General features: G+C 50.0%; 1 protein-coding gene across 1 annotated transcript in view; it reads right to left on the reverse strand.

Moving 5' to 3' along the window:
- Nucleotides 1-817: 817 nt before the first annotated feature.
- Nucleotides 818-27,888, reverse strand: part of TAF6 (TATA-box binding protein associated factor 6) — a 55,956-nt gene continuing 28,885 nt past the window's right edge. The window contains exons 11-15 of the mRNA XM_073654426.1: nucleotides 20,005-20,079; nucleotides 19,797-19,922; nucleotides 19,519-19,692; nucleotides 19,161-19,376; nucleotides 818-1,162 (exon numbers count right to left, since the gene is read on the reverse strand). Of these exons, the coding sequence (XP_073510527.1) occupies nucleotides 941-1,162; nucleotides 19,161-19,376; nucleotides 19,519-19,692; nucleotides 19,797-19,922; nucleotides 20,005-20,079 (813 nt within the window). The 3' untranslated portion in view covers nucleotides 818-940. The remainder of the gene's footprint in view (nucleotides 1,163-19,160; nucleotides 19,377-19,518; nucleotides 19,693-19,796; nucleotides 19,923-20,004; nucleotides 20,080-27,888) is intronic.

A 27,888-nucleotide genomic window follows, 5' to 3' on the forward strand; every position in this document is an offset into this window, starting at 1 on the left:
GGACCCAGCAGTTCCTGCTCCCTCTCTAGACCCTGTCATCACATGATCACTGGGTACAGAGGAGGAGGCACTGTCAGTGGTTCCTAGTCTGTATACATAAATGCTTGTTCAGTGCTGTGTAGAGATTGAGAAGGTATACATGGTAATAAACCATGCTTATCTCTGTGGGACTGATAACTGCCTGCCCGCACCCCAGAGCTGTACAATCGCCTGCAACTTGCCTACTCTGGAGTGATGTTCTAGAATGTCACTGCGGAGTAAAGTGTGGACCGACTAGACGCTTATGATTTATGGGCAGTACAGAAGTAATTAATATACAGGTTAAGTAGAGTATAGTAATATCTTAAGAGGAAAACCTGCTGCAGACTGCACGAGAACTACTACTTGGGAGGAAGCTTTACACACACATATGGCAGCGTGCGTGCGCTCTTTTGCCTATCCTGCCTTCTTTGTGCAGGGTACGAAATTGATCTGCATCAGATGGGTTGGGAATACTAAACCCTGTTGACAAACCAATCTTCTGGTAGACGCCAAGAGTTTTGGAAGTCATTTTTGGGGACAAGTAATCTGTTTTTCTTACAGGGACTCTGTTCTGATGAGATGCAAGAACCCAGTAAAACAACAGTGTACAAACAGAGAAGCCTCAGGTCTCTTCGTCACGTGCCAGGACTCTTTGAAGGGTCAATATCGACTACAAGGCTGTGACCTCCTATCGAGTGACCCTATAGGGGCAACCATCAGAGGGCGCCCCGCGCAGTGACACGGGGAGGGCGTCTCATTTTTTCTATGTTGGGTTTTATCAAGCAAAATAACGAAAAAAGTTTTACAATTTTATTAACAAAATGTTTATATCTATTGTTTTACACCAAATAAAGAAGCAGCGGACACCAAGACAGTCGCAGACACTCATACACCATACACACGTAAAAAAAAAAAAGTGTCACAAGCCGGGGGTCTCTAGAGAAGGGGGAGGGGACGGTTGAGGGGTCTTGCTGTCTCCAGCAGTTGGAAGAGACACAACGATGTATTTCTGCATCCCACTACTGCCCCCGGTGGTGGAACCGATGCCACCGCTCTGACCGCCTGACACCAGCTTCACAATGGGCTGGACTCCAGGGGGGCAGGGGGTGGAGGGAGAGGGGCCGCTGGAGGAGGTGAGGACCTGGAGAGAAAGAAGATAAATAGGTAAGAATGGAGATGTGGAAGGAAAGCAACAGCGAGGGAAGAGAGCGTAAAAGAAGGAGGGAGCAGAGGAGAGAGAGCGCAGAGAGGGGAAAACAGGGAGGGAGCAGAGGAGAGAGAGCGCAGAGAGCGTAAAACAAAGGGAGCAGAGGAGAGAGAGCGCAGAGAGCGGAAAACAAGGAGGGAGCAGAGGAGAGAGAGCGCAGAGAGCAGAAAACAAGGAGGGAGCAGAGGAGAGAGAGCGCAGAGAGCGGAAAACAGGGAGGGAGCAGAGGAGAGAGAGCGCAGAGAGGGGAAAACAGGGAGGGAGCAGAAGAGAGAGCAGAGAGCGGAAAACAGGGAGGGAGCAGAGGAGAGAGAGCGCAGAGAGCAGAAAATAAGGAGGGAGCAGAGGAGAGAGAGACCAGAGAGCGGAAAACAGAGAGGGAGCAGAGGAGAGAGAGAGCAGAGAGCGGAAAACAGGGAGGGAGCAGAGGAGAGAGAGAGCAGAGAGCGGAAAACAGGGAGGGAGCAGAGGAGAGAGAGCGCAGAGAGCGTAAAACAAAGGGAGCAGAGGAGAGAGAGCGCAGAGAGCAGAAAACAAGGAGGGAGCAGAAGAGAGAGCGTAGAGAGGGGAAAACAGGGAGGGAGGAGAGGAGAGAGAGCGCAGAGAGGGGAAAACAGGGAGGGAGCAGAGGAGAGAGCAGAGAGCGGAAAACAGGGAGGGAGCAGAGGAGAGAGAGCGCAGAGAGCAGAAAATAAGGAGGGAGCAGAGGAGAGAGAGACCAGAGAGTGGAAAACAGAGAGGGAGCAGAGGAGAGAGAGAGCAGAGAGCGGAAAACAGGGAGGGAGCAGAGGAGAGAGAGAGCAGAGAGCGGAAAACAGGGAGGGAGCAGAGGAGAGAGAGCGCAGAGAGCGTAAAACAAAGGGAGCAGAGGAGAGAGAGCGCAGAGAGCGTAAAACAGGGAGGGAGCAGAGGAGAGAGAGCGCAGAGAGCAGAAAACAAGGAGGGAGCAGAGGAGAGAGAGCGCAGAGAGCGTAAAACAGGGAGGGAGCAGAGGAGAGAGAGACCAGAGAGTGGAAAACAGAGAGGGAGCAGAGGAGAGAGAGAGCAGAGAGCGGAAAACAGGGAGGGAGCAGAGGAGAGAGAGCGCAGAGAGCGTAAAACAAAGGGAGCAGAGGAGAGAGAGCGCAGAGAGCAGAAAACAAGGAGGGAGCAGAAGAGAGAGCGTAGAGAGGGGAAAACAGGGAGGGAGGAGAGGAGAGAGAGCGCAGAGAGGGGAAAACAGGGAGGGAGCAGAGGAGAGAGCAGAGAGCGGAAAACAGGGAGGGAGCAGAGGAGAGAGAGCGCAGAGAGCAGAAAATAAGGAGGGAGCAGAGGAGAGAGAGACCAGAGAGTGGAAAACAGAGAGGGAGCAGAGGAGAGAGAGAGCAGAGAGCGGAAAACAGGGAGGGAGCAGAGGAGAGAGAGAGCAGAGAGCGGAAAACAGGGAGGGAGCAGAGGAGAGAGAGCGCAGAGAGCGTAAAACAAAGGGAGCAGAGGAGAGAGAGCGCAGAGAGCGTAAAACAGGGAGGGAGCAGAGGAGAGAGAGCGCAGAGAGCAGAAAACAAGGAGGGAGCAGAGGAGAGAGAGCGCAGAGAGCGTAAAACAGGGAGGGAGCAGAGGAGAGAGAGACCAGAGAGTGGAAAACAGAGAGGGAGCAGAGGAGAGAGAGAGCAGAGAGCGGAAAACAGGGAGGGAGCAGAGGAGAGAGAGAGCAGAGAGCGGAAAACAAGGAGGGAGCAGAAGAGAGAGAGCGCAGAGAGCGGAAAACAGAGAGGGAGCAGAGGAGAGAGAGCGGAAAACAGAGAGGGAGCAGAAGAGAGAGAGCGCAGAGAGCGGAAAACAGGGAGTGAGCAGAAGAGAGAGAGCGCAGAGAGCGGAAAACAGAGAGGGAGCAGAGGAGAGAGAGACCAGAGAGCGGAAAACAGGGAGTGAGCATAAGAGAGAGAGCGCAGAGAGCGGAAAACAGAGAGGGAGCAGAGGAGAGAGAGCGCAGAGAGAGGAAAACAAGGAGGGAGCAGAGGATAGAGAGCGCAGAGAGCGTAAAACAGAGGGAGCAGAGGAGAGAGAGCGCAGAGAGCGGAAAACAGGGAGGGAGCAGAGGAGAGAGAGCGCAGAGAGTGTAAAACAAGGAGGGAGCAGAGGAGAGAGAGCGCAGAGAGCGTAAAACAGAGAGGGAGCAGAGGAGAGAGAGCAGAGAGCGTAAAACAGAGAGGGAGCAGAGGAGAGAGAGCGCAGAGAGCGGAAAACAAGGAGGGAGCAGAGGAGAGAGAGCGCAGAGAGCGTAAAACAGAGGGAGCAGAGGAGAGAGAGCGCAGAGAGCGGAAAACAAGGAGGGAGCAGAGGAGAGAGAGCGCAGAGAGTGTAAAACAAGGAGGGAGCAGAGGAGAGAGAGCGCAGAGAGCGGAAAACAGAGGGAGCAGAGGAGAGAGAGCGCAGAGAGCGGAAAACAGAGAGGGAGCAGAGGAGAGAGAGCGCAGAGAGTGTAAAACAAGGAGGGAGCAGAGGAGAGAGAGCGCAGAGAGCGGAAAACAGAGGGAGCAGAGGAGAGAGAGCGCAGAGAGCGGAAAACAAGGAGGGAGCAGAGGAGAGAGAGCGCAGAGAGCGTAAAACAGGGAGGGAGCAGAGGAGAGAGAGACGAGAGAGTGGAAAACAGGGAGGGAGCAGGAGAGAGAGAGCAGAGAGCGGAAAACAGGGAGGGAGCAGAGGAGAGAGAGAGCACAGAGCGGAAAACAGGGAGGGAGCAGAGGAGAGAGAGCGCAGAGAGCGTAAAAAAGGGAGGGAGCAGAGGAGAGAGAGACCAGAGAGCGGAAAACAGGGAGTGAGCAGAAGAGAGAGAGCGCAGAGAGCGGAAAACAGAGAGGGAGCAGAGGAGAGAGAGCGCAGAGAGTGTAAAACAAGGAGGGAGTAGAGGAGAGAGAGCGCAGAGAGCGTAAAACAGGGAGGGAGCAGAGGAGAGAGAGACGAGAGAGTGGAAAACAGGGAGGGAGCAGGAGAGAGAGAGCAGAGAGCGGAAAACAGGGAGGGAGCAGAGGAGAGAGAGAGCACAGAGCGGAAAACAGGGAGGGAGCAGAGGAGAGAGAGCGCAGAGAGCGGAAAACAAGGAGGGAGCAGAGGAGAGAGAGCGCAGAGAGCGTAAAACAGGGAGGGAGCAGAGGAGAGAGAGAGCAGAGAGCGGAAAACAGAGAGGGAGCAGAGGAGAGAGAGCGCAGAGAGCGTAAAACAAGGAGGGAGCAGAGGAGAGAGAGCGTAAAACAGGGAGGGAGCAGAGGAGAGAGAGCGCAGAGAGCGGAAAACAGGGAGAGAGCAGAGGAGAGAGAGCGCAGAGGGCGGAAAACAGGGAGGGAGCAGAGGAGAGAGCGCAGACAGCGGAAAACAGGGAGGGAGCAGAGGAGAGAGAGCGCAGAGAGCGGAAAACAAGGAGGGAGCAGAGGAAAGAGCGCAGAGGGTGGAAAACAAGGAGGGAGCAGAAGAGAGAGCGCAGAGAGCGTAAAACAGGGAGGGAGCAAAGGAGAGAGCGCACAAAACAAGGAGGGAGCAGAGGAGAGAGAGCGCAGAGAGCGTAAAACAAGGAGGGAGCAGAGGAGAGAGAGCGCAGAGAGCGTAAAACAGGGAGGGAGCAGAGGAGAGAGAGCGCAGAGAGCGTAAAACAGAGAGGGAGCAGAGGAGAGAGAGCGCAGAGAGCGGAAAACAAGGAGGGAGCAGAGGAGAGAGAGCGCAGAGAGCGGAAAACAAGGAGGGAGCAAAGGAGAGAGCGCACAAAACAAGGAGGGAGCAGAGGAGAGAGAGCGCAGAGAGCGTAAAACAAGGAGGGAGCAGAGGAGAGAGAGCGCAGAGAGCGTAAAACAGGGAGGGAGCAGAGGAGAGAGAGCGCAGAGAGCGTAAAACAGAGAGGGAGCAGAGGAGAGAGAGCGCAGAGAGCGGAAAACAAGGAGGGAGCAGAGGAGAGAGAGCGCAGAGAGCGGAAAACAAGGAGGGAGCAGAGGAGAGAGAGTGCAGAGAGCGTAAAACAGGGAGGGAGCAGAGGAGAGAGAGAGCAGAGAGCGGAAAACAGGGAGGGAGCAGAGGAGAGAGAGAGCAGAGAGCGGAAAACAAGGAGGGAGCAGAAGAGAGAGAGCGCAGAGAGCGGAAAATAAGGAGGGAGCAGAGGAGAGAGAGCGCAGAGAGCGGAAAACAGAGAGGGAGCAGAAGAGAGAGAGCGCAGAGAGGGGAAAACAGGGAGGGAGCAGAAGAGAGCGCAGAGAGCGGAAAATAGAGAGGGAGCAGAGGAGAGAGAGCGCAGAGAGCGGAAAACAGAGGGAGCAGAGGAGAGAGAGCGCAGAGAGTGTAAAACAAGGAGGGAGCAGAGGAGAGAGAGCGCAGAGAGCGGAAAACAAGGAGGGAGCAGAGGAGAGAGAGCGCAGAGAGCGTAAAACAGGGAGGGAGCAGAGGAGAGAGAGACCAGAGAGCGGAAAACAGAGAGGGAGCAGAGGAGAGAGAGCGCAGAGAGCGGAAAACAGAGAGAGCAGAGGAGAGAGAGCGCAGAGGGCGGAAAACAGGGAGGGAGCAGAGGAGAGAGAGCGCAGAGAGCGTAAAACAGGGAGGGAGCAGAGGAGAGAGAGCGTAAAACAGGGAGGGAGCAGAGGAGAGAGAGCGCAGAGAGCGTAAAACAGGGAGGGAGCAGAGGAGAGAGAGCGTAAAACAGGGAGGGAGCAGAGGAGAGAGAGTGCAGAGAGCGTAAAACAGGGAGGGAGCAGAGGAGAGAGAGTGCAGAGAGCGTAAAACAGGGAGGGAGCAGAGGAGAGAGAGTGCAGAGAGCGTAAAACAGGGAGGGAGCAGAGGAGAGAGAGCGTAAAACAGGGAGGGAGCAGAGGAGAGAGAGCGCAGAGAGCGTAAAACAGGGAGGGAGCAGAGGAGAGAGAGCGCAGAGGGCGGAAAACAGGGAGGGAGCAGAGGAGAGAGTGCAGACAGCGGAAAACAGGGAGGGAGCAGAGGAGAGAGAGCGCAGAGAGCGTAAAACAGGGAGGGAGCAGAGGAGAGAGAGACCAGAAAGTGGAAAACAGGGAGGGAGCAGGAGAGAGAGAGCGCAGAGAGCGGAAAACAGGGAGGGAGCAGAGGAGAGAGAGCGCAGAGGGCGGAAAACAGGGAGGGAGCAGAGGAGAGAGAGCGCAGAGGGCGGAAAACAGGGAGGGAGCAGAGGAGAGAGAGCGCAGAGAGCGGAAAACAGGGAGGGAGCAGAGGAGAGAGAGCGCAGAGAGCGGAAAACAGAGAGGGAGCAGAGGAGAGAGAGAGCACAGAGCGGAAAACAGGGAGGGAGCAGAGGAGAGAGAGCGCAGAGAGCATAAAACAGGGAGGGAGCAGAGGAGAGAGAGAGCAGAGAGCGTAAAACAAGGAGGGAGCAGAGGAGAGAGAGAGAGCGCAGAGGGCGGAAAATAAGGAGGGAGCAGAGGAGAGAGAGTGCAGAGAGCATAAAACAGGGAGGGAGCAGAGGAGAGAGAGCGTAAAACAGGGAGGGAGCAGAGGAGAGAGAGCGCAGAGAGCGTAAAACAGGGAGGGAGCAGAGGAGAGAGAGCGCAGAGAGCGTAAAACAGGGAGGGAGCAGAGGAGAGAGAGCGCAGAGGGCGGAAAACAGGGAGGGAGCAGAGGAGAGAGCGCAGAGAGCGGAAAACAGGGAGGGAGCAGAGGAGAGAGAGAGCGCAGAGAGCGGAAAACAAGGAGGGAGCAGAGGAGAGAGCGCAGAGGGCGGAAAATAAGGAGGGAGCAGAGGAGAGAGAGTGCAGAGAGCATAAAACAGGGAGGGAGCAGAGGAGAGAGAGCGTAAAACAGGGAGGGAGCAGAGGAGAGAGAGCGCAGAGAGCGTAAAACAGGGAGGGAGCAGAGGAGAGAGAGCGCAGAGAGCGTAAAACAAGGAGGGAGCAGAGGAGAGAGAGAGCAGAGGGCGGAAAACAAGGAGGGAGCAGAGGAGAGAGAGTGCAGAGAGCGTAAAACAGGGAGGGAGCAGAGGAAAGAGAGCGTAAAACAGGGAGGGAGCAGAGGAGAGAGAGCGCAGAGAGCGTAAAACAGGGAGGGAGCAGAGGAGAGAGAGCGCAGAGAGCGGAAAACAGGGAGGGAGCAGAGGAGAGAGAGCGCAGAGGGCGGAAAACAGGGAGGGAGCAGAGGAGAGAGAGCGCAGAGGGCGGAAAACAGGGAGGGAGCAGAGGAGAGAGCGCAGACAGCGTAAAACAGGGAGGGAGCAGAGGAGAGAGAGCGCAGAGAGCGTAAAACAAGGAGGGAGCAGAGGAGAGAAAGAGCAGAGGGCGGAAAACAAGGAGGGAGCAGAAGAGAGAGAGCGCAGAGAGCGTAAAACAGGGAGGGAGCAGAGGAGAGAGAGCGCAGAGAGCGTAAAACAAGGAGGGAGCAGAGGAGAGAGCACGTAAAACAAGGAGGGAGCAGAGGAGAGAGAGCGCAGAGAGCGTAAAACAAGGAGGGAGCAGAGGAGAGAGAGCGCAGAGAGCGTAAAACAGGGAGGGAGCAGAGGAGAGAGAGCGCAGAGAGCGTAAAACAGGGAGGGAGCAGAGGAGAGAGAGCGGAAAACAAGGAGGGAGCAGAGGAGAGAGAGCGTAAAACAGGGAGGGGGCAGAGGAGAGAGAGACCAGAGAGTGGAAAACAGGGAGGGAGCAGGAGAGAGAGAGCGCAGAGAGCGGAAAACAGGGAGGGAGCAGAGGAGAGAGAGCGCAGAGGGCGGAAAACAGGGAGGGAGCAGAGGAGAGAGAGCGCAGAGGGCGGAAAACAGGGAGGGAGCAGAGGAGAGAGAGCGCAGAGAGCGGAAAACAGGGAGGGAGCAGAGGAGAGAGCGCAGAGAGCGGAAAACAGGGAGGGAGCAGAGGAGAGAGAGCGTAAAACAAGGAGGGAGCAGAGGAGAGAGAGACCAGAGAGCTGAAAACAGAGAGGGAGCAGAGGAGAGAGCAGAGAGCGGAAAACAGGGAGGGAGCAGAGGAGAGAGAGCGCAGAGAGCAGAAAACAGGGAGGGAGCAGAGGAGAGAGAGCGCAGAGAGCGGAAAACAGGGAGGGAGCAGAGGAGAGAGAGCGCAGAGAGCGGAAAACAGGGAGGGCGCAGAGGAGAGAGAGCGCAGAGAGAGTAAAACAGGGAGGGAGCAGAGGAGAGAGAGCGCAGAGAGAGTAAAACAGGGAGGGAGCAGAGGAGAGAGAGCGCAAAGCGTAAAACAGGAAGGGAGCAGAGGAGAGAGAGCGCAGAGAGCGGAAAACAGGGAGGGAGCAGAGGAGAGAGAGCATAAAACAAGGAGGGAGCAGAGGAGAGAGAGAGCAGAGAGCGGAAAACAGGGAGGGAGCAGAGGAGAGAGAGAGAGCAGAGAGCGGAAAACAGGGAGGGAGCAGAGGAGAGAGAGAGAAGAGAGCGGAAAACAGGGAGGGAGCAGAGGAAAGAGAGCGCAGAGAGCAGAAAACAGGGAGGCAGCAGAGAGAGAGCGTAAAACAAGGAGGGAGCAGAGGAGAGAGCGAGCAGAGAGCGGAAAACAGAGGGAGCAGAGGAGAGAGAGCGCAGAGAGCGGAAAACAGGGAGGGAGCAGAGGAGAGAGAGCGCAGAGAGCGGAAAACAGGGAGGGAGCAGAGGAGAGAGAGCGCAGAGAGCGTAAAACAAGGAGGGAGCAGAGGAGAGAGCGCAGAGAGCGTAAAACAAGGAGGGAGCAGAGGAGAGAGAGAGCGCAGAGAGCGTAAAACAAGGAGGGAGCAGAGGAGAGAGAGCGCAGAGAGCAGAAAACAGGGAGGGAGCAGAGGAGAGAGAGAGCAGAGAGCGTAAAACAAGGAGGGAGCAGAGGAGAGAGAGCGCAGAGAGCGTAAAACAAGGAGGGAGCAGAGGAGAGAGAGAGCGCAGAGAGCGTAAAACAAGGAGGGAGCAGAGGAGAGAGAGCGCAGAGAGCGTAAAACAAGGAGGGAGCAGAGGAGAGAGAGCGCAGAGAGCGTAATACAAGGAGGGAGCAGAGGAGAGAGAGCGCAGAGAGCGTAATACAAGGAGGGAGCAGAGGAGAGAGAGCGCAGAGAGCGGAAAACAAGGAGGGAGCAGAGGAGAGAGAGCGCAGAGAGCGGAAAACAGAGAGGGAGCAGAGGAGAGAGAGCGGAAAACAGAGAGGGAGCAGAGGAGAGAGAGCGTAAAACAAGGAGGGAGCAGAGGAGACAGAGACCAGAGAGCGGAAAACAGAGAGGGAGCAGAGGAGAGAGAGAGCAGAGAGCGGAAAACAGGGAGGGAGCAGAGGAGAGAGAGCGCAGAGAGCAGAAAACAGGGAGGCAGCAGAGGAGAGAGAGCGTAAAACAAGGAGGGAGCAGAGGAGAGAGAGCGCAGAGAGCGGAAAACAGAGAGGGAGCAGAGGAGAGAGAGCGGAAAACAGAGAGGGAGCAGAGGAGAGAGAGCGTAAAACAAGGAGGGAGCAGAGGAGACAGAGACCAGAGAGCGGAAAACAGAGAGGGAGCAGAGGAGAGAGAGAGCAGAGAGCGGAAAACAGAGAGGGAGCAGAGGAGAGAGAGCGCAGAGAGCGGAAAACAGGGAGGGAGCAGAGGAGAGAGAGCGCAGAGAGCGGAAAACAGGGAGGGAGCAGAGGAGAGAGAGCGCAGAGAGCGGAAAACAGGGAGGGAGCAGAGGAGAGAGAGCGCAGAGAGCGGAAAACAGGGAGGGAGCAGAGGAGAGAGAGCGCAGAGAGCGGAAAACAGGGAGGGAGCAGAGGAGAGAGAGCGCAGAGAGCGGAAAACAGGGAGGGAGCAGAGGAGAGAGAGCGCAGAGAGCGGAAAACAGGGAGGGAGCAGAGGAGAGAGAGCGCAGAGAGCGGAAAACAGGGAGGGAGCAGAGGAGAGAGAGCGCAGAGAGCGGAAAACAGGGAGGGAGCAGAGGAGAGAGAGACCAGAAAACAGGGAGGGAGCAGAGGAGAGAGAGCGCAGAGAGAGTAAAACAGGGAGGGAGCAGAGAGAGAGCGCAGAGCGGAAAACAGGGAGGGAGCAGAGGAGAGAGAGCGCAGAGAACGGAAAACAGGGAGGGAGCAGAGGAGAGAGAGCGCAGAGAGCAGAAAACAGGGAGGGAGCAGAGGAGAGAGAGCGCAGAGAGCGTAAAACAAGGAGGGAGCAGAGGAGAGAGAGACCAGAAAGCGGAAAACAGAGAGGGAGCAGAGGAGAGAGAGCGCAGAGAGCAGAAAACAGGGAGGGAGCAGAGGAGAGAGAGAGCAGAGAGCGTAAAACAGGGAGGGAGCAGAGGAGAGAGAGCGCAGAGAGCGTAAAACAGGGAGGGAGCAGAGGAGAGAGAGCGCAGAGAGCGTAAAACAAGGAGGGAGCAGAGGAGAGAGAGAGCAGAGGGCGGAAAACAAGGAGGGAGCAGAGGAGAGAGAGTGCAGAGAGCGTAAAACAGGGAGGGAGCAGAGGAGAGAGAGCGTAAAACAGGGAGGGAGCAGAGGAGAGAGCGCAGAGAGCGTAAAACAGGGAGGGAGCAGAGGAGAGAGCGCAGAGAGCGTAAAACAGGGAGGGAGCAGAGGAGAGAGAGCGCAGAGAGCGGAAAACAGGGAGGGAGCAGAGGAGAGAGAGCGCAGAGAGCGTAAAACAGGGAGGGAGCAGAGGAGAGAGAGCGCAGAGGGCGGAAAACAGAGGGAGCAGAGGAGAGAGAGCGCAGAGGGCGGAAAACAGGGAGGGAACAGAGGAGAGAGCGCAGACAGCGTAAAACAGGGAGGGAGCAGAGGAGAGAGAGCGCAGAGGGCGGAAAACAGGGAGGGAGCAGAGGAGAGAGAGAGCAGAGAGCGTAAAACAGGGAGGGAGCAGAGGAGAGAGAGCGCAGAGAGCGTAAAACAAGGAGGGAGCAGAGGAGAGAGAGCGCAGAGAGCGTAAAACAGGGAGGGAGCAGAGGAGAGAGAGCGCAGAGAGCGTAAAACAGGGAGGGAGCAGAGGAGAGAGAGCGCAGAGAGCGTAAAACAGGGAGGGAGCAGAGGAGAGAGAGACCAGAGAGTGGAAAACAGGGAGGGAGCAGGAGAGAGAGAGCGCAGAGGGCGGAAAACAGGGAGGGAGCAGAGGAGAGAGAGCGCAGAGGGCGGAAAACAGGGAGGGAGCAGAAGAGAGAGAGCGCAGAGAGCGGAAAACAGGGAGGGAGCAGAGGAGAGAGAGCGCAGAGGGCGGAAAACAGGGAGGGAGCAGAGGAGAGAGAGCGCAGAGGGCGGAAAACAGGGAGGGAGCAGAGGAGAGAGAGCGCAGAGGGCGGAAAACAGGGAGGGAGCAGAGGAGAGAGAGCGCAGAGGGCGGAAAACAGGGAGGGAGCAGAGGAGAGAGAGCGCAGAGGGCGGAAAACAGGGAGGGAGCAGAGGAGAGAGAGCGCAGAGGGCGGAAAACAGGGAGGGAGCAGAGGAGAGAGAGCGCAGAGGGCGGAAAACAGGGAGGGAGCAGAGGAGAGAGAGCAGAGGGCGGAAAACAGAGAGGGAGCAGAGGAGAGAGAGCAGAGGGCGAAAAACAGAGAGGGAGCAGAGGAGAGAGAGACCAGAGAGCGGAAAACAGGGAGGGAGCAGAGGAGAGAGCAGAGAGCGGAAAACAGAGAGGGAGCAGAGGAGAGAGAGACCAGAGAGCGGAAAACAGAGAGGGAGCAGAGGAGAGAGAGACCAGAGAGCGGAAAACAAGGAGGGAGCAGAGGAGAGAGAGCGCAGAGGGCGGAAAACAGGGAGGGAGCAGAGGAGAGAGAGCGTAAAACAGGGAGGGAGCAGAAGAGAGAGAGCGCAGAGAGCGGAAAACAGAGAGGGAGCAGAGGAGAGAGAGAGAAGAGGGTGGAAAACAGGGAGGGAGCAGAGGAGAGAGAGCGCAGAGGGAGCAGAGGAGAGAGAGCGCAGAAAGCGTAAAACAGAGGGAGCAGAGGAGAGAGAGCGCAGAGAGCGTAAAACAAGGAGGGCGCAGAGAGCAGAAAACAAGGAGGGAGCAGAGGAGAGAGAGACCAGAGAGCGAGCAGAGGAGAGAGAGACCAGAGAGCGGAAAACAGAGAGGGAGCAGAGGAGAGAGAGCGCAGAGAGCGGAAAACAGGGAGGGAGCAGAGGAGAGAGAGCGCAGAGAGCGGAAAACAGGGAGGCAGCAGAGGAGAGAGCGCAGAGAGCGGAAAACAAGGAGGGAGTAGAGGAGAGAGAGCGCAGAGAGCAGAAAACAGGGAGGCAGCAGAGGAGAGAGAGCGTAAAACAAGGAGGGAGCAGAGGAGAGAGAGAGCAGAGAGCGGAAAACAGAGGGAGCAGAGGAGAGAGAGCGCAGAGAGCGGAAAACAGGGAGGGAGCAGAGGAGAGAGAGCGCAGAGAGCGGAAAACAGGGAGGGAGCAGAGGAGAGAGAGCGCAGAGCGGAAAACAGGGAGGGAGCAGAGGAGAGAGAGCGCAGAGAGCGGAAAACAGGGAGGGAGCAGAGGAGAGAGAGCGCAGAGAGCGGAAAACAGGGAGGGAGTAGAGGAGAGAGAGCGCAGAGAGCGGAAAACAGGGAGGGAGCAGAGGAGAGAGAGCGCAGAGAGCGTAAAACAAGGAGGGAGCAGAGGAGAGAGAGAGCGCAGAGAGCGTAAAACAAGGAGGGAGCAGAGGAGAGAGAGCGCAGAGAGCGTAAAACAAGGAGGGAGCAGAGGAGAGAGAGCGCAGAGAGCGTAATACAAGGAGGGAGCAGAGGAGAGAGAGCGCAGAGAGCGTAATACAAGGAGGGAGCAGAGGAGAGAGAGCGCAGAGAGCGGAAAACAAGGAGGGAGCAGAGGAGAGAGAGCGCAGAGAGCGGAAAACAGAGAGGGAGCAGAGGAGAGAGAGCGGAAAACAGAGAGGGAGCAGAGGAGAGAGAGCGTAAAACAAGGAGGGAGCAGAGGAGACAGAGACCAGAGAGCGGAAAACAGAGAGGGAGCAGAGGAGAGAGAGAGCAGAGAGCGGAAAACAGGGAGGGAGCAGAGGAGAGAGAGCGCAGAGAGCAGAAAACAGGGAGGCAGCAGAGGAGAGAGAGCGTAAAACAAGGAGGGAGCAGAGGAGAGAGAGCGCAGAGAGCGGAAAACAGAGAGGGAGCAGAGGAGAGAGAGCGGAAAACAGAGAGGGAGCAGAGGAGAGAGAGCGTAAAACAAGGAGGGAGCAGAGGAGACAGAGACCAGAGAGCGGAAAACAGAGAGGGAGCAGAGGAGAGAGAGAGCAGAGAGCGGAAAACAGAGAGGGAGCAGAGGAGAGAGAGCGCAGAGAGCGGAAAACAGGGAGGGAGCAGAGGAGAGAGAGCGCAGAGAGCGGAAAACAGGGAGGGAGCAGAGGAGAGAGAGCGCAGAGAGCGGAAAACAGGGAGGGAGCAGAGGAGAGAGAGCGCAGAGAGCGGAAAACAGGGAGGGAGCAGAGGAGAGAGAGCGCAGAGAGCGGAAAACAGGGAGGGAGCAGAGGAGAGAGAGCGCAGAGAGCGGAAAACAGGGAGGGAGCAGAGGAGAGAGAGCGCAGAGAGCGGAAAACAGGGAGGGAGCAGAGGAGAGAGAGCGCAGAGAGCGGAAAACAGGGAGGGAGCAGAGGAGAGAGAGCGCAGAGAGCGGAAAACAGGGAGGGAGCAGAGGAGAGAGAGACCAGAAAACAGGGAGGGAGCAGAGGAGAGAGAGCGCAGAGAGAGTAAAACAGGGAGGGAGCAGAGAGAGAGCGCAGAGCGGAAAACAGGGAGGGAGCAGAGGAGAGAGAGCGCAGAGAACGGAAAACAGGGAGGGAGCAGAGGAGAGAGAGCGCAGAGAGCAGAAAACAGGGAGGGAGCAGAGGAGAGAGAGCGCAGAGAGCGTAAAACAAGGAGGGAGCAGAGGAGAGAGAGACCAGAAAGCGGAAAACAGAGAGGGAGCAGAGGAGAGAGAGCGCAGAGAGCAGAAAACAGGGAGGGAGCAGAGGAGAGAGAGAGCAGAGAGCGTAAAACAGGGAGGGAGCAGAGGAGAGAGAGCGCAGAGAGCGTAAAACAGGGAGGGAGCAGAGGAGAGAGAGCGCAGAGAGCGTAAAACAAGGAGGGAGCAGAGGAGAGAGAGAGCAGAGGGCGGAAAACAAGGAGGGAGCAGAGGAGAGAGAGTGCAGAGAGCGTAAAACAGGGAGGGAGCAGAGGAGAGAGAGCGTAAAACAGGGAGGGAGCAGAGGAGAGAGCGCAGAGAGCGTAAAACAGGGAGGGAGCAGAGGAGAGAGAGCGCAGAGAGCGGAAAACAGGGAGGGAGCAGAGGAGAGAGAGCGCAGAGAGCGTAAAACAGGGAGGGAGCAGAGGAGAGAGAGCGCAGAGGGCGGAAAACAGAGGGAGCAGAGGAGAGAGAGCGCAGAGGGCGGAAAACAGGGAGGGAACAGAGGAGAGAGCGCAGACAGCGTAAAACAGGGAGGGAGCAGAGGAGAGAGAGCGCAGAGGGCGGAAAACAGGGAGGGAGCAGAGGAGAGAGAGAGCAGAGAGCGTAAAACAGGGAGGGAGCAGAGGAGAGAGAGCGCAGAGAGCGTAAAACAAGGAGGGAGCAGAGGAGAGAGAGCGCAGAGAGCGTAAAACAGGGAGGGAGCAGAGGAGAGAGAGCGCAGAGAGCGTAAAACAGGGAGGGAGCAGAGGAGAGAGAGCGGAAAACAAGGAGGGAGCAGAGGAGAGAGAGCGCAGAGAGCGTAAAACAGGGAGGGAGCAGAGGAGAGAGAGACCAGAGAGTGGAAAACAGGGAGGGAGCAGGAGAGAGAGAGCGCAGAGGGCGGAAAACAGGGAGGGAGCAGAGGAGAGAGAGCGCAGAGGGCGGAAAACAGGGAGGGAGCAGAAGAGAGAGAGCGCAGAGAGCGGAAAACAGGGAGGGAGCAGAGGAGAGAGAGCGCAGAGGGCGGAAAACAGGGAGGGAGCAGAGGAGAGAGAGCGCAGAGGGCGGAAAACAGGGAGGGAGCAGAGGAGAGAGAGCGCAGAGGGCGGAAAACAGGGAGGGAGCAGAGGAGAGAGAGCGCAGAGGGCGGAAAACAGGGAGGGAGCAGAGGAGAGAGAGCGCAGAGGGCGGAAAACAGGGAGGGAGCAGAGGAGAGAGAGCGCAGAGGGCGGAAAACAGGGAGGGAGCAGAGGAGAGAGAGCGCAGAGGGCGGAAAACAGGGAGGGAGCAGAGGAGAGAGAGCAGAGGGCGGAAAACAGAGAGGGAGCAGAGGAGAGAGAGCAGAGGGCGAAAAACAGAGAGGGAGCAGAGGAGAGAGAGACCAGAGAGCGGAAAACAGGGAGGGAGCAGAGGAGAGAGCAGAGAGCGGAAAACAGAGAGGGAGCAGAGGAGAGAGAGCGCAGAGGGCAGAAAACAGAGAGGGAGCAGAGGAGAGAGAGACCAGAGAGCGGAAAACAGAGAGGGAGCAGAGGAGAGAGAGACCAGAGAGCGGAAAACAAGGAGGGAGCAGAGGAGAGAGAGCGCAGAGGGCGGAAAACAGGGAGGGAGCAGAGGAGAGAGAGCGTAAAACAGGGAGGGAGCAGAAGAGAGAGAGCGCAGAGAGCGGAAAACAGAGAGGGAGCAGAGGAGAGAGAGAGAAGAGGGTGGAAAACAGGGAGGGAGCAGAGGAGAGAGAGCGCAGAGGGAGCAGAGGAGAGAGAGCGCAGAAAGCGTAAAACAGAGGGAGCAGAGGAGAGAGAGCGCAGAGAGCGTAAAACAAGGAGGGCGCAGAGAGCAGAAAACAAGGAGGGAGCAGAGGAGAGAGAGACCAGAGAGTGAGCAGAGGAGAGAGAGACCAGAGAGCGGAAAACAGAGAGGGAGCAGAGGAGAGAGAGCGCAGAGAGCGGAAAACAGGGAGGGAGCAGAGGAGAGAGAGCGCAGAGAGCGGAAAACAGGGAGGCAGCAGAGGAGAGAGCGCAGAGAGCGGAAAACAAGGAGGGAGTAGAGGAGAGAGAGCGCAGAGAGCAGAAAACAGGGAGGCAGCAGAGGAGAGAGAGCGTAAAACAAGGAGGGAGCAGAGGAGAGAGAGAGCAGAGAGCGGAAAACAGAGGGAGCAGAGGAGAGAGAGCGCAGAGAGCGGAAAACAGGGAGGGAGCAGAGGAGAGAGAGCGCAGAGAGCGGAAAACAGGGAGGGAGCAGAGGAGAGAGAGCGCAGAGCGGAAAACAGGGAGGGAGCAGAGGAGAGAGAGCGCAGAGAGCGGAAAACAGGGAGGGAGCAGAGGAGAGAGAGCGCAGAGAGCGGAAAACAGGGAGGGAGCAGAGGAGAGAGAGCGCAGAGAGCGGAAAACAGGGAGGGAGCAGAGGAGAGAGAGCGCAAAACAAGGAGGGAGCAGAGGAGAGAGAGCGCAGAGAGCAGAAAACAGGGAGGGAGCAGAGGAGAGAGAGAGCAGAGAGCAGAAAACAGGGAGGGAGCAGAGGAGAGAGAGCGCAGAGAGCAGAAAACAGGGAGGGAGCAGAGGAGAGAGAGAGCAGAGAGCGGAAAACAAGGAGGGAGCAGAGGAGAGAGCGCAGAGAGCGTAAAACAGAGAGGGAGCAGAGGAGAGAGAGCGCAGAGAGCGGAAAACAGGGAGGGAGCAGAGGAGAGAGAGCGCAGAGAGCGTAAAACAAGGAGGGAGCAGAGGAGAGAGACCAGAGAGCGGAAAACAGAGAGGGAGCAGAGGAGAGAGAGCGCAGAGAGCGGAAAACAGAGAGGGAGCAGAGGAGAGAGAGCGCAGAGAGCGGAAAACAGGGAGGGAGCAGAGGAGAGAGAGCGCAGAGAGGAAAACAGGGAGGGAGCAGAGGAGAGAGAGAGCAGAGAGCGGAAAACAGGGAGGGAGCACAGGAGAGAGAGCGCAGAGAGTGTAAAACAAGGAGGGAGCAGAGGAGAGAGAGAGCGCAGAGGGCGGAAAATAAGGAGGGAGCAGAGGAGAGAGAGAGCAGAGGGCGGAAAACAAGGAGGGAGCAGAGGAGAGAGAGTGCAGAGAGCATAAAACAGGGAGGGAGCAGAGGAGAGAGAGCGTAAAACAGGGAGGGAGCAGAGGAGAGAGAGCGCAGAGAGCGTAAAACAGGGAGGGAGCAGAGGAGAGAGAGCGCAGAGAGCGGAAAACAGGGAGGGAGCAGAGGAGAGAGAGCGCAGAGAGCGGAAAACAGGGAGGGAGCAGAGGAGAGAGAGCGCAGAGAGCGTAAAACAAGGAGGGAGCAGAGGAGAGAGCGCGCAAAACAAGGAGGGAGCAGAGGAGAGAGAGCGCAGAGAGCGTAAAACAAGGAGGGAGCAGAGGAGAGAGAGCGCAGAGAGAGGAAAACAGGGAGGGAGCAGAGGAGAGAGAGAGCAGAGAGCAGAAAACAGGGAGGGAGCAGAGGAGAGAGAGAGCGCAGAGCGTAAAACAGGGAGGGAGCAGAGGAGAGAGAGCGCAGAGAGTGTAAAACAAGGAGGGAGCAGAGGAGAGAGAGCGCAGAGGGCGGAAAATAAGGAGGGAGCAGAGGAGAGAGAGCAGAGGGCGGAAAACAAGGAGGGAGCAGAGGAGAGAGAGTGCAGAGAGCGTAAAACAGGGAGGGAGCAGAGGAGAGAGAGTGCAGAGAGCGTAAAACAGGGAGGGAGCAGAGGAGAGAGAGCGCAGAGAGCGTAAACAGGGAGGGAGCAGAGGAGAGAGAGCGCAGAGAGCGGAAAACAGGGAGGGAGCAGAGGAGAGAGAGCGCAGAGAGCGGAAAACAGGGAGGGAGCAGAGGAGAGAGAGCGCAGAGAGCGGAAAACAGGGAGGGAGCAGAGGAGAGAGAGCGCAGAGAGCGGAAAACAGGGAGGGAGCAGAGGAGAGAGAGCGCAGAGGGCGGAAAACAGGGAGGGAGCAGAGGAGAGAGCGCAGACAGCGGAAAACAGGGAGGGAGCAGAGGAGAGAGAGCGCAGAGAGCGGAAAACAAGGAGGGAGCAGAGGAGAGAGCGCAGAGGGCGGAAAACAAGGAGGGAGCAGAAGAGAGAGAGCGCAGAGAGCGTAAAACAGGGAGGGAGCAGAGGAGAGAGAGCGCAGAGAGCGTAAAACAGGGAGGGAGCAGAGGAGAGAGAGCGCAGAGAGCGGAAAACAGGGAGGAAGCAGAGGAGAGAGAGCGCAGAGAGCGTAAAACAAGGAGGGAGCAGAGGAGAGAGAGCGCAGAGAGCGTAAAACAAGGAGGGAGCAGAGGAGAGAGAGCGCAGAGAGCGTAAAACAAGGAGGGAGGAGAGGTGAGAGCGCAGAGAGCGGAAAACAGGGAGAGAGGAGAGAGAGCGCAAAACAAGGAGGGAGCAGAGGAGAGAGAGCGCAAAACAAGGAGGGAGCAGAGGAGAGAGAGCGCAGAGAGAGGAAAACAGGGAGGGAGCAGAGGAGAGAGAGCGCAGAGAGCGGAAAACAGGGAGGGAGCAGAGGAGAGAGAGCGCAGAGAGAGGAAAACAGGGAGGGAGCAGAGGAGAGAGAGCGCAGAGAGCGTAAAACAGGGAGGGAGCAGAGGAGAGAGAGCGCAGAGAGCGGAAAACGAGGGAGCAGAGGAGAGAGAGCGCAGAGAGCGGAAAACAGGGAGGGAGCAGAGGAGAGAGTGCAGAGAGCGGAAAACAGGGAGGGAGCAGTGGAGAGAGCGCAGAGAGCGGAAAACAGGGACGGAGCAGAGGAGAGAGAGAGAGCAGAGAGCGGAAAACACAGAGGGAGCAGAGGAAAGAGCGCAGAGAGCGTAAAACAGAGGGAGCAGAGGAGAGAGAGAGCGTAAAACAGAGAGGGAACAGAGGAGAGAGCGCAGAGAGCGTAAAACAGAGGAAGCAGAAGAGAGAGAGTGTAAAACACAGAGGGAGCAGAGGAGAGAGCGGAAAACAGGGAGGACGGAGAGCGCAGAGAGAGGAAAACATGGAGAGAGCAGAGTAAAACAAAGGCAGGAAGGAGTCCATGTGAGCGAGACGCGGTGGGGGCCCCCCCCTGAGACAGAGCGAGACGCGGTGGGAGGGGCCGAGAGAGAGCGCAAATAGATCTCCCATAGGGAGGATGGAAGATGGAGGGGGGGATTTGTGTCAAAAGAAGGAAAAATTAGAAAAGAAGAAGAAGAGGCAGAAGCTAGAGAAGAGGAGGAGTGTGAGGAGCACATCAGCACAGATCAGTACAGAGAGGACTCGGCGTTACCTGGGTCCCGCTGCTCCCGGCTGAGGACACCACGATGTACTTGGTGGGTGGTGGTGATGGCTGGGTGGGAGTTGCAGACCGGGCGCTCACTAAGGTCTGTACAGGCAAAGTCAAGGATCCAGTCAAGGAGCCGGGCATCTTAATAATTCCTGGAGGACGAGTAGACGGCGTGATGGAGCCGGAGGACGGCTGAGACAGCGTGAGGGTGGGACGAGGCTGTGAGAGGACACACCAGAAGAAGAGACGGAGAGAGGACGATGGGGGATGAGAGGAGACACAAGACACATCATTAGACATCAGGCCATGGCTGAGCGTCACCCGACACCATGCTCATCCCAGGGGCCACTACACGAGGTACCTGGGTCACGGTCAGGGTGGTCCGGTTCACCTGCGGCCCCTGTAAGGCGCTCTGAGCTCGGGCCTTCAGCACGTGAGAGCAGAGCGTGGGGCCCAGAAAGCCGTAATCGGCCCTGTATGCGTCCGGGACATCAGGGGGAGAGCGCAGCTTCACCACCACTGGGGCCGAGTGTTTCTATAGGGAGATACAAGACCGCTGTAGTAATGTGCAGAGCCCCTGTATACAGCGTGAGGAGGCCGGTGGGAGTTGTATACAGCCGTACAACGCCTACACATTACCAGCAGGAGGCTCTGCACGTGGTCCGCACCGATCTTATCGATGTTGGACAACACCTGACCCTCCAGGATGTTGCGCAGCCGGTCGCCTTCTATCTGCAGACGTGGGACAATCAGAGTCTTAATTACCTAAAAGAAAGAAAAAAGCAAAATTACTTAAAAATCACATTAATATCCCATCCCCCACAGCAACTAATCCCCCCAAACTCACATCAGCCCCCAGCTCCGCCAGACCGGCAATAGACCCGTAACGTGTGGTCCAGGGCGTGCGGTCATCAACCCAACTCTGAGCGAGAGAGAGAAAGACAAGTGTCTGTATATATATATTTACACACACAAACACACCCCTGTACATAGGGGCAGTATTATAGTAGTTATATTCTTGTACATAGGGGGCAGTATTATAGTAGTTATATTCCTGTACATAGGGGCAGTATTATAATAGTTATATTCTTGTACATAGGAGCAGTATTATAGTAGTTATATTCTTGTACATAGGAGCAGTATTATAGTAGTTATATTCTTGTACATAGGGGGCAGTATTATAGTAGTTATATTCTTGTACATAGGGGGCAGTATTATAGTAGTTATATTCTTGTACATAGGAGCAGTATTATAGTAGTTATATTCTTGTACATAAGGGACAGTATTATAGTAGTTATATTCTTGTACATAGGGAGCAGTATTATAGTAGTTATATTCTTGTACATAGGAGCAGTATTATAGTAGTTATATTCTTGTACATAGGAGCAGTATTATAGTAGTTATATTCTTGTACATAGGAGCAGTATTATAGTAGTTATATTCTTGTACATAGGGGGCAGTATTATAGTAGTTATATTCTTGTACATAGGGGGCAGTATTATAGTAGTTATATTCTTGTACATAAGGGACAGTAGTATAGTAGTTATATTCTTGTACATAGGAGCAGTATTATAGTAGTTATATTCTTGTACATAGGAGCAGTATTATAGTAGTTATATTCTTGTACATAGGGGGCAGTATTATAGTAGTTATATTCTTGTACATAGGGGGCAGTATTATAGTAGTTATATTCTTGTACATAAGGGACAGTAGTATAGTAGTTATATTCTTGTACATAGGAGCAGTATTATAGTAGTTATATTCTTGTACATAGGAGCAGTATTATAGTAGTTATATTCTTGTACATAGGAGCAGTATTATAGTAGTTATATTCTTGTACATAGGGGGCAGTATTATAGTAGTTATATTCTTGTACATAGGGGGCAGTATTATAGTAGTTATATTCTTGTACATAAGGGACAGTAGTATAGTAGTTATATTCTTGTACATAGGAGCAGTATTATAGTAGTTATATTCTTGTACATAGGAGCAGTATTATAGTAGTTATATTCTTGTACATAGGGGGCAGTATTATAGTAGTTATATTCTTGTACATAGGGGGCAGTATTATAGTAGTTATATTCCTGTACATAGGGGCAGTATTATAGTAGTTATATTCTTGTACATAGGGGGCAGTATTATAGTAGTTATATTCTTGTACATAGGGGGCAGTATTATAGTAGTTATATTCTTGTACATAGGGGGCAGTATTATAGTAGTTATATTCTTGAACATAGGGGGCAGTATTATAGTAGTTATATTCTTGTACATAGGAGCAGTATTATAGTAGTTATATTCTTGTACATAGGAGCAGTATTATAGTAGTTATATTCTTGTACATAGGGGGCAGTATTATAGTAGTTATATTCTTGTACATAGGAGCAGTATTATAGTAGTTATATTCCTGTACATAGGGGCAGTATTATAGTAGTTATATTCTTGTACATAGGGGGCAGTATTATAGTAGTTATATTCTTGTACATAGGGGGCAGTGATATAGTAGTTATATTCTTGTACATAGGAGCAGTATTATAGTGGTTATATTCTTGTACATAGGAGGCAGTATTATAGTAGTTATATTCTTGTACATAGGAGCAGTATTATAGTAGTTATATTCTTGTACATAGGAGCAGTATTATAGTAGTTATATTCTTGTACATAGGGGGCAGTATTATAGTAGTTATATTCTTGTACATAGGAGCAGTATTATAGTAGTTATATTCTTGTACATAGGAGGCAGTATTATAGTAGTTATATTCTTGTACATAGGAGCAGTATTATAGTAGTTATATTCTTGTACATAGGGGGCAGTATTATAGTAGTTATATTCTTGTACATAGGGGGCAGTATTATAGTAGTTATATTCTTGTACATAGGGGGCAGTGATATAGTAGTTATATTCTTGTACATAGGAGCAGTATTATAGTGGTTATATTCTTGTACATAGGAGGCAGTATTATAGTAGTTATATTCTTGTACATAGGGGGCAGTATTATAGTAGTTATATTCTTGTACATAGGAGCAGTATTATAGTAGTTATATTCTTGTACATAGGAGCAGTATTATAGTAGTTATATTCTTGTACATAGGAGCAGTATTATAGTAGTTATATTCTTGTACATAGGGGGCAGTATTATAGTAGTTATATTCTTGTACATAGGGGGCAGTATTATAGTAGTTATATTCTTGTACATAGGGGCAGTATTATAGTAGTTATATTCTTGCACATAGGAGCAGTATTATAGTAGTTATATTCTTGCACATAGGAGCAGTAATATAATAGTTATATTCTTGCACATAGGAGCAGTATTATAATCGTTATTTTCTTGTACATAGGGGGCAGTATTATAGTAGGTATATTCCTGTACATAGGGGGCAGTATTATAGTAGTTATATTCTTGTACAAAGGGGCAGTATTATAGTAATTATATTCTAGTACATAGGAGCAGTATTATAGTAGTTATATTCTTGTACATAGTAGCAGTATTATAGTAATGTTCTTGTACATAGGAGCAGTATTATAGTAGTTATATTCTTGTACATAGGAGCAGTATTATAGTAGTTATATTCTTCAACATAGGAGCAGTATTATAGTAGTTATATTCTTCTACATAGGAGCAGTATTATAGTAGTTATATTCTTCTACATAGGAGCAGTATTATAGTAGTTATATTCCTGTACATAGGGAGCAGTATTATAGCAGTTATATTCTTGTACATAGGGGGCAGTAATATAGTAATTATATTCCTGTACATACGGAGCAGTATTATAGCAGTTATATTCTTGTACATAGGGGGCAGTAATATAGTAATTATATTCTTGCACATAGGAGCAGTATTATAGTAATTATATTCTTGTACATAGGGGGCAGTATTATAGTAGTTATATTCTTCTACATAGGGGGCAGTATTATAGTAGTTATATGCTGTACATAGGGAGCAGTATTATAGCAGTTATATTCTTGTACATAGGGGGCAGTAATATAGTAGTTATATTCTTGCACATAGGAGCAGTATTATAATAGTTATATTCTTGTACATAGGGGCAGTATTATAGTAGTTATATTCTTCTACATAGGAGCAGTATTATAGTAGTTATATTCTTCTACATAGGAGCAGTATTATAGTAGTTATATTCCTGTACATAGGGAGCAGTATTATAGCAGTTATATTCTTGTACATAGGGGGCAGTAATATAGTAATTATATTCCTGTACATAGGGAGCAGTATTATAGCAGTTATATTCTTGTACATAGGGGGCAGTAATATAGTAATTATATTCTTGCACATAGGAGCAGTATTATAGTAATTATATTCTTGTACATAGGGGGCAGTATTATAGTAGTTATATTCTTCTACATAGGGGGCAGTATTATAGTAGTTATATGCTGTACATAGGGAGCAGTATTATAGCAGTTATATTCTTGTACATAGGGGGCAGTAATATAGTAGTTATATTCTTGCAAATAGGAGCAGTATTATAATAGTTATATTCTTGTACATAGGGGCAGTATTATAGTAGTTATATTCTTGTACATAGGGGCAGTATTATAGTAGTTATATTCTTGTACATAGGAGCAGTATTATAGTAGTTATATTCTTGTACATAGGGGCAGTATTATAGTAGTTATATTCTTGTACATAGGAGCAGTATTATAGTAGTTATATTCTTGTACATAGGGGGCAGTATTATAGTAGTTATATTCTTGTGTCGGGGTCATAGGGGGCAGTATTATAGTAGTTATATTCTTGTACATAGGGGCAGTATTATAGTAGTTATACTCTTGTACATAGGAGCAGTATTATAGTAGTTATATTCTTGTACATAGGGGGCAGTATTATAGTAGTTATATTCCTGTACATAGGGGGCAGTATTATAGTAGTTATATTCTTGTACATAGGGGGCAGTATTATAGTAATTATATTCTTGTACATAGGGGGCAGTATTATAGTAGTTATATTCTTGTACATAGGAGCAGTATTATAGTAGTTATATTCTTGCACATAGGAGCAGTATTATAGTAATTATATTCATGCACATAGGAGCAGTATTATAGTAATTATATTCTTGTACATAGGGGCAGTATTATAGTAGTTATATTCTTGTACATAGGAGGAGTATTATAGTAGTTATATTCTTGCACATAGGAGCAGTATTATAGTAATTATATTCTAGTACATAGGAGCAGTAATATAGTAATTATATTCTTGTACATAGGAGCAGTATTATAGTAGTTATATTCTTGTACATAGGAGCAGTATTATAGTAATTATATTCTAGTACATAGGGGGCAGTATTATAGTAGTTATATTCTTGTACATAGGAGCAGTATTATAGTAGTTATATTCTTGTACATAGGAGCAGTATTATAGTAGTTATATTCTTGTACATAGGAGCAGTATTATAGTAGTTATATTCTTCTACATAGGAGCAGTATTATAGTAGTTATATTCTTCTACATAGGAGCAGTATTATAGTAGTTATATTCTTCTACATAGGAGCAGTATTATAGTAGTTATATTCTTCTACATAGGAGCAGTATTATAGTAGTTATATTCTTCTACATAGGAGCAGTATTATAGTAGTTATATTCTTCTACATAGGAGCAGTATTATAGTAGTTATATTCTTCTACATAGGAGCAGTATTATAGTAGTTATATTCTTCTACATAGGAGCAGTATTATAGTAGTTATATTCTTGTACATAGGGGCAGTATTATAATAGTTATATTCTTGTACATAGGAGCAGTATTATAGTAGTTATATTCTTGTACATAGGAGCAGTATTATAGTAGTTATATTCTTGTACATAGGAGCAGTATTATAGTAGTTATATTCTTGTACATAGGAGCAGTATTATAGTAGTTATATTCTTGTACATAGGGGGCAGTATTATTGTAGTTATATTCTTGTACATAGGGGGCAGTATTATAGTAGTTATATTCTTGTACATAGGAGCAGTATTATAGTAGTTATATTCTTGTACATAGGAGGCAGTATTATAGTAGTTATATTCTTGTACATAGGAGCAGTATTATAGTAGTTATATTCTTGTACATAAGGGACAGTATTATAGTAGTTATATTCTTGTACATAGGGAGCAGTATTATAGTAGTTATATTTTTGTACATAGGGGGCAGTATTATAGTAGTTATATTCTTGCACATAGGGGGCAGTATTATAGTAGTTATATTCTTGTACATAGGGGGCAGTATTATAGTAGTTATATTCTTGTACATAGGAGCAGTATTATAGTAGTTATATTCTTGTACATAGGAGCAGTATTATAGTAGTTATATTCTTGTACATAGGAGCAGTATTATAGTAGTTATATTCTTGTACATAGGAGCAGTATTATAGTAGTTATATTCTTGTACATAGGGGCAGTATTATAGTAGTTATCTTGTACATAGGAGCAGTATTATAGTAGTTATATTCTTGTACATAGGGGGCAGTATTATAGTAGTTATATTCTTGTACATAGGGGGCAGTATTATAGTAGTTATATTCTTGTACATAGGGGGCAGTATTATAGTAGTTATATTCTTGTACATAGGGGGCAGTATTATAGTAGTTATATTCTTGTACATAGGGGGCAGTATTATAGTAATTATAATCTTGTGACGGGGTCATAGGGGGCAGTATTATAGTAGTTATATTCTTGTACATAGGGGGCAGTATTATAGTAGTTATATTCTTGTACATAGGGGGCAGTATTATAGTAATTATATTCTTGCACATAGGAGCAGTATTATAGTAATTATATTCTTGTACATAGGGGGCAGTATTATAGTAGTTATATTCTTGTACATAGGGGGCAGTATTATAGTAGTTATATTCTTGTACATAGGGGGCAGTATTATAGTAGTTATGTTCTTGTACATAGGGGGCAGTATTATAGTAGTTATATTCTTGTACATAGGGGGCAGTATTATAGTAGTTATATTCTTGCACATAGGAGCAGTATTATAGTAGTTATATTCTTGCACATAGGAGCAGTATTATAATAGTTATATTCTTGTACATAGGGGCAGTATTATAGTAGTTATATTCTTGTACATAGGGGCAGTATTATAGTAGTTATATTCTTGTACATAGTGGGCAGTATTATAGTAGTTATATTCTTGTACATAGGGGGCAGTATTATAGTAGTTATATTCTTGTACATAGGGGGCAGTATTATAGTAGTTATATTCTTGTACATAGGGGGCAGTATTATAGTAGTTATATTCTTGTACATAGGGGCAGTATTATAGTAGTTATATTCTTGTACATAGTGGGCAGTATTATAGTAGTTATATTCTTGTACATAGGGGGCAGTATTATAGTAGTTATATTCTTGTACATAGGGGCAGTATTATAGTAGTTATATTCTTGTACATAGTGGGCAGTATTATAGTAGTTATATTCTTGTACATAGGGGGCAGTATTATAGTAGTTATATTCTTGTACATAGGGGGCAGTATTATAGTAGTTATATTCTTGTACATAGGGGGCAGTATTATAGTAGTTATATTCTTGTACATAGGGGGCAGTATTATAGTAGTTATATTCTTGTACATAGGGGGCAGTATTATAGTAGTTATATTCTTGTACATAGGGGCAGTATTATAGTAGTTATATTCTTCTACATAGGAGCAGTATTATAGTAGTTATATTCTTCTACATAGGAGCAGTATTATAGTAGTTATATTCTTCTACATAGGAGCAGTATTATAGTAGTTATATTCTTCTACATAGGGGGCAGTATTATAGTAGTTATATTCCTGTACATAGGGAGCAGTATTATAGCAGTTATATTCTTGTACATAGGGGGCAGTAATATAGTAATTATATTCCTGTACATAGGGAGCAGTATTATAGCAGTTATATTCTTGTACATAGGGGGCAGTATTATAGTAATTATATTCTTGTACATAGGGGGCAGTATTATAGTAGTTATATTCTTCTACATAGGGGGCAGTATTATAGTAGTTATATTCTTGAACATAGGAGCAGTATTATAGTAATTATATTCTTGTACATAGGGGGCAGTATTATAGTAGTTATATGCTGTACATAGGGAGCAGTATTATAGTAGTTATATTCTTGCACATAGGAGCAGTATTATAGTAGTTATATTCTTGCACATAGGAGCAGTATTATAATAGTTATATTCTTGTACATAGGAGCAGTATTATAGTAGTTATATTCTTGTACATAGGGGGCAGTATTATAGTAATTATATTCTTGTGTCGGGGTCATAGGGGGCAGTATTATAGTAGTTATATTCTTGTACATAGGGGGCAGTATTATAGTAGTTATATTCCTGTACATAGGGGGCAGTATTATAGTAGTTATATTCTTGTACATAGGGGCAGAATTATAGTAGTTATATTTTTGTACATAGGGGGCAGTATTATAGTAATTATATTCTTGTACATAGGGGGCAGTATTATAGTAGTTATATTCTTGTACATAGGGGGCAGTATTATAGTAGTTATATTCTTGTACATAGGAGCAGTATTATAGTAGTTATATTCTTGCACATAGGAGCAGTATTATAGTAATTATATTCATGTACATAGGAGCAGTATTATAGTAGTTATATTCTTGTACATAGGAGCAGTATTATAGTAGTTATATTCTTGTACATAGGAGCAGTATTATAGTAGTTATATTCTTCTACATAGGAGCAGTATTATAGTAGTTATATTCTTCTACATAGGAGCAGTATTATAGTAGTTATATT

The sequence above is a fragment of the Phyllobates terribilis genome, unplaced genomic scaffold (assembly GCF_046119375.1).
Source record: "Phyllobates terribilis strain yellow unplaced genomic scaffold, ASM4611937v1 Scaffold_11__3_contigs__length_659146591, whole genome shotgun sequence".
Classification (NCBI taxonomy): domain Eukaryota; kingdom Metazoa; phylum Chordata; class Amphibia; order Anura; family Dendrobatidae; genus Phyllobates; species Phyllobates terribilis.